Source organism: Lactuca saligna, chromosome 4 (genome assembly GCF_052625555.1).
Source record: "Lactuca saligna cultivar CGN05327 chromosome 4, ASM5262555v1, whole genome shotgun sequence".
Taxonomy (NCBI): Eukaryota; Viridiplantae; Streptophyta; class Magnoliopsida; order Asterales; family Asteraceae; genus Lactuca; species Lactuca saligna.
The window spans coordinates 333,442,787-333,451,034 of NC_136420.1; the positions used below are offsets into that span (position 1 = coordinate 333,442,787).

General features: G+C 33.5%; 1 protein-coding gene across 1 annotated transcript; it reads right to left on the reverse strand.

Moving 5' to 3' along the window:
• Window positions 1-4,340: 4,340 nt before the first annotated feature.
• On the reverse strand, window positions 4,341-7,867 carry LOC145044148 (uncharacterized). The gene is made up of 7 exons (XM_078992981.1): window positions 7,555-7,867; window positions 7,384-7,470; window positions 7,099-7,275; window positions 6,237-6,407; window positions 5,814-6,029; window positions 5,503-5,591; window positions 4,341-5,191 (listed from the first exon to the last, which is right to left on the reverse strand). Exons 1-7 carry the CDS (start codon window positions 7,646-7,648, stop codon window positions 4,526-4,528), a joined length of 1,500 nt encoding a protein of 499 aa, XP_078849107.1. The 5' UTR covers window positions 7,649-7,867; the 3' UTR covers window positions 4,341-4,525.
• Between the last annotated feature and the right edge of the window lie 381 nt (window positions 7,868-8,248).

The following is an 8,248-nucleotide window of genomic DNA, read 5'->3' on the forward strand; positions in this document are numbered from 1 at the left end:
TGAAGGACTTATTGAGAAGTAGTCAATGATAGGAAACTAGGGAAGACTAGTTGATAAGGGTATGGACATGCTAGTATTTTACGATGTTATTACGTTACATGATTATGTGATAGTGATAGATTGGGTTCGATGTAGTGTATGTTGGATAACCTGAGAAGTCTTGGCCTAATATCTGATTGTGATGTTCTTGTTTGATTGTTCACTCTCGGGTAGGCCATATGTTCAATTGTCTATCTGATCCATGACTACATGTGACTTTATGACTTATATAGAAAAAGTGTGGTTAGATCACAACACTTATAGAAAAAGATTGTTTTTGGATCACAACACCGATAGGAAAGACTATGGTTGGATCACAACACTAATAGGAAAGATTGTGGTTGGATCACAGCACTGATAGGAAGGATTAAGGTTGGATCACAACACTGATAAGAGAGACTGTGGTTGGATCACAACACTGATAGGAAAGATTGTGGTTAGATTACAACAATTAAAGGTAAGACCATGATTCAGACCCTGGCAAGAGAGTCAGGACTGGACCTATATACTCCCTAGGGTTGGGCTCGTTACACATGATATATGTATGTGGATATGAGATTTGTTTGCTCGGCACTAGAGTTGATATCTTGTGTGGATGCATTGTATGTATGGTGGAATATGTGGTATACTGGGGAAATCACTAAGCTTTATGCTTATAATTATGGATTAAACATTTTGTAGGTCGTTCGTGAAAAGAGCTCGCGGTATTGTACACACGCATCAAAGATGTTCGTTTCCGCAGTTTTTGTAAACTTAACTATGACATTGTATGGTTTTAATCAAATGGATGTTACTTGATGGTTTTTGAAAAAAAGGTTTTAATTGGTTTTTATATTTTAAAATTGAAAAATATCTTTGTAATTTTTAGGACATTACATTATGACGGTTGGTTTTGGAGGCTATTGTTAAGATGACATGTTGGGTGATATGAAACTTTTGAAATAGTTGACTTTGATGATCAAATATTGAGAATGGGTTCTTAAAGAGATTTGGTTGTTGGTAATTTTTTTTCGTGCTTCACTAATAGGAATAGGAATTTTGAATCTAGATGAGTAGATTAGCTTTTAAACCTTATTATATCTCTTTCTTTGTAATTATTTATTTGCTAACTTGTGATAATACAAATCATTAAGTTGTTAAAAAAAAGCACTTGTGTTTTCCTCAATCATGTAAGTAATATATCAACGAGGGAGTAAACATGTGTGGTCATACATCTCTACTTTTTGGTTGGGCGGTGTACTCCCACTGCACCACTGCATAGTGTGGTGGGCTGATGTGGCACTGATAGGTGTGCAGTAACACCATACTGTGCAGTGTGTTTTGTGTGGTTAGGGTTGCCATAGGAGACGAATTCACCGCATCCACCCCTATCTGTTGTAGCCATTGGTAAAAAATTGTTGAAACAATATAAATACCAACCATATTCAATGTTTTTTTTTTTTACCAAAACACAAACTTTCACAACTTCTATATCCATTTTAGCAATTTCACAATACCAGGTATCTTCTACTTCGCTGGATACATCGACATTACAAGACATTAGAAAAAATATGGAAAAACAATCGCATGTTATCGAGAACAAGAAATTGAAAGTTCACGTTCGATAATGAGAAAATTTGCTTTTACGGAGGAAACGTGAAATCAAACACAATCATCTTATAGAAGACTACTTTTTTTGATGATGTCGTGTACGCTGAAAAGTTTAGATGATTGTTCTGGACGAGGAAAGAATTATTCCTACGTATAGTTGATGACTTGAAGGACCGGTTTCCATATTTCAATTGAAATGGAATGCGAGAGGTAGAAAATGGTTTTCTACAATACAAAAATGGACAACCTCAATTCATCAGTAGTATACATAATGGGAGCAAACTCATAGGATGAGTATTTGAGGATGACTTAGAGGACCACGGGAGATCAAATGTTTACAAGTTTGCTAAAGTAGTGGTTATGGTTTACGTAAAACAATATTTGCACAAACCTATGATTAATGACATCCACCAATTATACACAACACATGAAAACAAACATGGGTTCCTTGGAACTAAAGGTAGCATTGATTGTATGCATTGGGTGTGGACAATGTGCCATAATGCATGTTACGGTTGGTATATTTGAGGCGATCATAAAGAACCAATGATAACTCTATAAGTAATCGTGTCTTACAGTCTTTGTATATGATATGCATTCTTTAGTGTTATGTGTTCCAACAACGACATTAATGCTCTAGATTAGTCCCGGTATTCAATGACATCTATCTTGGAAAGCCATATGATGTGTTGTTTCAAGCGAATGGAGTATCATACAAGCATGAATATTATCTTACTGATGAGATATATCATGAGTTATCTATATTTTTCAAACGTTGATACGTCTAAATGGCGATGAACGAATAAAACCCAGGAAACAATTAGGAAAGATGTGGAACGAGCATTTGGTTTCCTTAAGAGGCGTTGGCTGATACTCAAATTTCCAATACGATCATGTGATCCCAAAAGATTGCAAAACATAATGTATGTGTGCATCTGATTACATACTATGATTTTAAAAGATGAAGGAAAAGTGATATGTCATTATGATGAAAACAAAAAATTGCCATCCTTCAGAAGTGTATATTGGCACACAACAATACAATACATGACAAACATAAGGGAAATACATGATCGTGATACGTATCACAACATTCGAGCTGATTTGGTGGAACATATTTCTACAGCTAATATACACCCTGTTGATAATGATTTGTAAGTGGATTTTTATGAGGATACAAATGAAGATTTGGACATACATTTCGATGAGGATTCGGGCGAGTACTCAAACGATGATGTGGACAACAATTTTACGTGATGTAGTATTTTAACTATTGCTATGTTTTAGTTTCGTTTTTTATTTTAATTATGTAATTTTTATTTGAGATAATGAACTATTTCCATTTATATTATATATATATATATATATATATATATATATATATATATATATATATATATATATATATATATATATATATATATATTAAATTATTTACTTTATTTTTTTTATATTTCTTAATTTATATTTTTTAATTTTATTTTAAAAAACGAAAAGAAAATAGTGAAAAAATAAGGTGTTGTTTGTTTTTTTTAAAACACTTCAAACCACTTATTGATGCGCTGTGCAACACTTGACTCCTCGCAATTGTTTGTTTTTCAGAAGACTTCTAACTTAAAAATTGTTGCGCGTGTGATGCGTGACGCAACAACTGACCATCTGCTTCATACCTCTTCACACTTTACTTTCTCCACACCTTACTTTAACTTATTGCAGCAGTCTGCAGAGGTTAAAAAAACAAACATACTTTTTATTACATGTTGCAAATGTTTGGTCCCCCTCTTCTGCTATAATAAAGGGTTACAGAGGTGGTCCATAAACTTCAGACATTTTCGCTTTGAAAAAACAAACGACACTTAGGAGAAGACATATTTGTAGGTTAAATGGAGTGAAGGGAGAATAGAAAGAAATGATATACCCTGTGCATTTCACTTGAACTATGTATAAATCGAGACAAGAGACTTGCAACAAATAGAATATTATGTGTGATGTAAGATACATAAATAACCAATCAGGCTTCTATAATGGCCTTAGTGGATTTTATCAACTCCATTGGTGCATTTATAGCTTTGAACTCCTCCATCAATTATTTTGCATACTTCTTCTAGTAAATAATTAAAACACTTTATTTTGGCTTTCATGGACTTCCATTTCAAGCAAGGAAGACAAGGTATCATCTAAAAAACGTGTATCATTTCTAGTTTGAAATCCTCAACCATTTGTTCCTTATCTCATGTGGCCAAAATATCGCCTATATAGAAAGATACAATCACAACATATCTACCGTTTTCTTAACATGAAGAGTATCCTTACACAAGCTTCTTGTGAATCCCAAGAGCAAAAATGCTCATATACAATGTTGTACCAATCTTTTAAAGCTTGCTTTAATCCATAGAGTCTTCTAGAGAAAATAGACACTAAACATGATTTAGGTCGTTGTTGACCATTTGAACAAGAATGCATTTTTCCTTGCAATTCGTGAAACTTCACATATGGAAAATTTTGCAAGATTAAGTTGTGAAAAGACACATATACCATTGCCAATTGTGTCTATCATGATAGTCACTTTTGGAGAAAAGGGTGTACAGACGTTTGAGGTCTTCTAAAAGACAAACAGTCTGTGGGAACACGCAACGTGTAAACATCTTCCCGCCGTAGATATAAGTGCTCAAAAAGAGATTTATCAAAAAAACATACACCACCTAAGTTGTGTTTGTGTAACGCCTATCATCCATAAATAGTCATATATCACAACAAACATAACACCGTAATTTACTACGGAAAATAAAATATTACAAACTACACGAATAACATTAAACTTGTATACTACAACATACCTATTAGACTATAATCATATCATATTCATACATGTTCTTACAAAACATGAAAAAACTCATCACGAGTACTCACCATATGCATAACCCATGTAGTTATACCTTGATCGGACATTTTGGTTCCCATAATTCGGGTGGTGGTTGTTATAATCAACTGCCTTAATCACCACCGCCTCACGTTTCCCCTCTTTTTCTTGAACCGCCCCAAAAACAACCTCATTTGTTTCACTTTTCTCCTCAATATAAGTCTCGGGACCCGTTGAATAATGTTTCTGATGGTGTTGTTGACGATGTTGATGTTGTACTGGGTGCATTGGTTGTTGTACATTGAAGTATTGACCATTTTGCCCATTGTAAAGATACCGAGTTTGCTTAGAAGGTCGAGGTCTTTCCGTGGGCTCATATGGTTTTGGGGTTTCAAGTGGTGGAGGAGCATCTTGATGGGGAATCATGAAGCTTTCTTGCATAGGCCAAGTGTTGGAAAGTTGAGGGGGTTGTTGGTAATTCATTTGAAGTTGGGGGTGGAGTTTTTTCTTTTTGGAAGTATTAGAGAATAGAGTTGTTCCGGTTTTGATAACAAGTTTTCCAAGTGAATTAAATAAACCTTCTTCTTCTTCTTCGTTTTCGTGTTCGTTTTCTTCTGGTGGAATTAAAGGTGGTCTTACTGATTTGACTTTGACCGATCTTTGATATGTAGGAGGAATGTTGCTCATATTTGGTCTTGGATCCTATTATTTTAGGAATCAATAAAATAAAGATATTAAAGAAATGGAATATACTATATATCTTCTTTGCATAAATAAGTGATTAACCCTTACATGAAGTTGACAAAAAAAAAAAAAAAATAGTAGTTTCATTTTTACGTAATACAGAAAGAATAACTTAATAGAGAATTCCAGGGTAACGAGCATTCCCCATTATAAAGTCCAAACATTTTTACAAATTTACCATCATTTATGTTTTTTCCTTCCATATTCCCATCATCTTTTATTCTTTTTAAATCATAATTCATCCAAAAAAAAAAGGAAAGATGCCTTACACTTTCTGATGAAAACATTGCACAAATTCTTCGTTGTAACAAGGCTAACATGAAACCAAAGAAAACTGCAGCACCAAGAACTGCTATTCCTGAAACAATAATCAACCAATGTTAAATGCAACAAAGTTTGACCAAATTATGCAACAAAGTTTGACCAAATTGTAACCAGGAATTTTGCATATTTTAGTTTTAGAATGAAACATGGTTACATATTTTGTCTAAAAGCAACTTTGTTGCATAAACATAACACTTAATCAATGAACCAAATACTAATCTCAATTAGTGAACATATATATATATATTTTTTTTACCTAAATGGTGTTCTCCATCATATTGGTAAGAAGAACAATCATCCTCATGAAGTTGGATCTCTCGAATTGCTTGATTTCCTCTATCAATTACTAAAATCGAGCAACTACTGGCAACATATTTCACATCAAAATCATCTGAAAATTTTGCATTCTCACTTGGACCATCAATGTGACCTGTCCCACGTGCCCAATTTCCTCCAGCTATAGTTACAACCCCTGTGCATGTATTTTATTATATTTTTAACCAAAAGGGTAAATTTGTAAAAAGTTACAACTTTTTTCCAATTAAGTTTTTCCTACATTAAGGGGTTGTTTCTTCTTTTTCCAGTTAAGTCATGTATGGATATAGTGTTGTATACATAAAGATTGTTTCTTTTCTGATCCTGAGTAAATGACTATTTTACCCTTCTATTTAGAACATACCTGAATCGCTGATCTTTCTGATAGCCATATTCATGGTGTCAGCTACATAGACATTTCCTCTGTCATCCACAGTAAGTCCTTTCGGGTGATTCATCCGGGATTCTCTTGGCTTACCATCAATATGACCAAAATACCCGTCAACTGAACCAGCCAAAACCTTTGGTCTGCTATCTGTGACAATCATTCATTCTGATTTAGGAATATGCATCATGAAGTTTTCCAAGAAAAAACAAACATTTTGACAAAAGGAATAAGAATAAATGCAGAGGTAAATTTATTTTACAAGATTCAAAGTTTTGTATATTGTATGAGGAAAGAAAAAGGGAGTTTGGACTGGATCTAAAGAGAATAAAGTTTACTCATTCATTGGCAGGATTTGAGCTTTAGGATTAAAAAAAAAAAAAAAAAAAAAGTAGGCTAGCATATGAACAGAAAAATGGAATAAATTCTAACAAATAGTTGAAACAAGTTTTCTATACTTAAAGATGAGTATTCTTCTAAACAAAAGCAGTATCAAATCCTGAAAGTGGAGCCCTTATGAACTATTATTCTTAGACATTTCACGAAGCAATTTAACCCAGATTCATCTGCTCATAGCACCTAGATTGAAGTTCACATATTTTTTTATTCTTGAACTCACAATAATCATTAGTCATAATATTCAAAACGATTAACAAAACTGTAGAAACATGCATGCTGCTTTAAATGTGTCATATAAGATGATGGTGATAAACTATGACTTAGTAGTCGTTTTCATGATCAAAACTTGAGGATGAAAACAAGGGGAACATGAAACACATGTAGGATTTTTATAATATCAGATCCATATGATCAATTTAAATTTTATAAGAAGTATACTTACATGTTGATAAAGGTGTTGAGATTTTGTGAATATTGCTGTTTTCCGAATCTAAGATAAGAAGCTCCCCAGATGGAGTTACCTCCACAGAGTGAGGTTCGATCCCGAGTTTGCTTCCATCAAACACAGTTTCTACAGTATATCCACCTTCGTATTTCACCATTGAGCGACTCGAAACAGCTGTATGGATGTGAAGAACATATAAAAACACAAACCCAGTTCAAAATTACTAGCTCGTAGATCATGATTATAACAGAGGGGATGGGGAAAAGATGAAATTGAACAAACCCATGCTGATTTTGGTGGCAGGTTTAAGAGACCACAGCCATTTGAAAAGTGCAGACGCAATGTTCGACGCAATGCCACTGACAATTTCTGCAATTGAAGCAAGCAATCACTTAGCGAAGCGATCAAATCAAGAAAACAATAATACAAGTTTGGGGATTTATTAGGACTTACTTGCGGGTGGTGTTGCAGAAGCCAACGAGAATAATGATCCAGAAAACAGAAGAAAGAAAATTGGGAGACAACCCACCCAGTTTTTGCTGATCATGTTGTTGTTCTTCAACTATGAAACGTAAAGTTTGCATTTAAGAGGAAGAATAAAGCAAATCTCGCCACCTTCTTATACTTTCTGCAGATGATTAACGTGTTCCTTGAGGACAGAATTTCTTCTTCTTTTTTTACGTTTGTTGAGACCAACAGAGAGAGAAAAAGGGACAAATTAAAGGGAGGATGAAGAAGAGAAGTTCAGAAGGCAGTGTGCTAACGTAATAGAATAAGCTAAAAAGGGAAATGTAGTTAGGCGGTAGTACGTGTGTGTGGGAGGAGGAGTATCAATCTTCCTTAAAAAAAAAAAAAAAAAAAAAAAAAAAAAAAAAAAAAAAAAAAAAATTCAATTTATAGGAAGAAAATGATAAAATATAGTGTTTATTCGCTAAATAAAAATATTCTATGAAGTGGTAGAGTTTTATAACAACCCCAATTTTCTTTAGATTTTAATATAATAATAGCAATCATGAGTATAATTTAAAAAGGAATAATTATGATAGATTCAATATATCTCTTTAAGATTTACAAGTTACTTTTTTAATCGTGAATAATATATGAATGTTTTGCTTGTTTACCATATAATGTTCAAGCATGAACCATG

What these genes read in the sequence shown, in the direction of transcription:
- LOC145044148 (XM_078992981.1), bottom strand. Translation starts at nt 7,648, where the DNA reads ATGATCAGCAAAAACTGGGTGGGTTGTCTCCCAATTTTCTTTCTTCTG. An exon ending in TGCCACCAAAATCAGCATGG is followed by an intron (nt 7,276 to 7,383) that starts GTTTGTTCAATT and finishes ACATCCATACAG; the next exon opens with CTGTTTCGAGTCGCTCAATG. An exon ending in CAGAAAGATCAGCGATTCAG is followed by an intron (nt 6,030 to 6,236) that starts GTATGTTCTAAA and finishes ATACATGCACAG; the next exon opens with GGGTTGTAACTATAGCTGGA.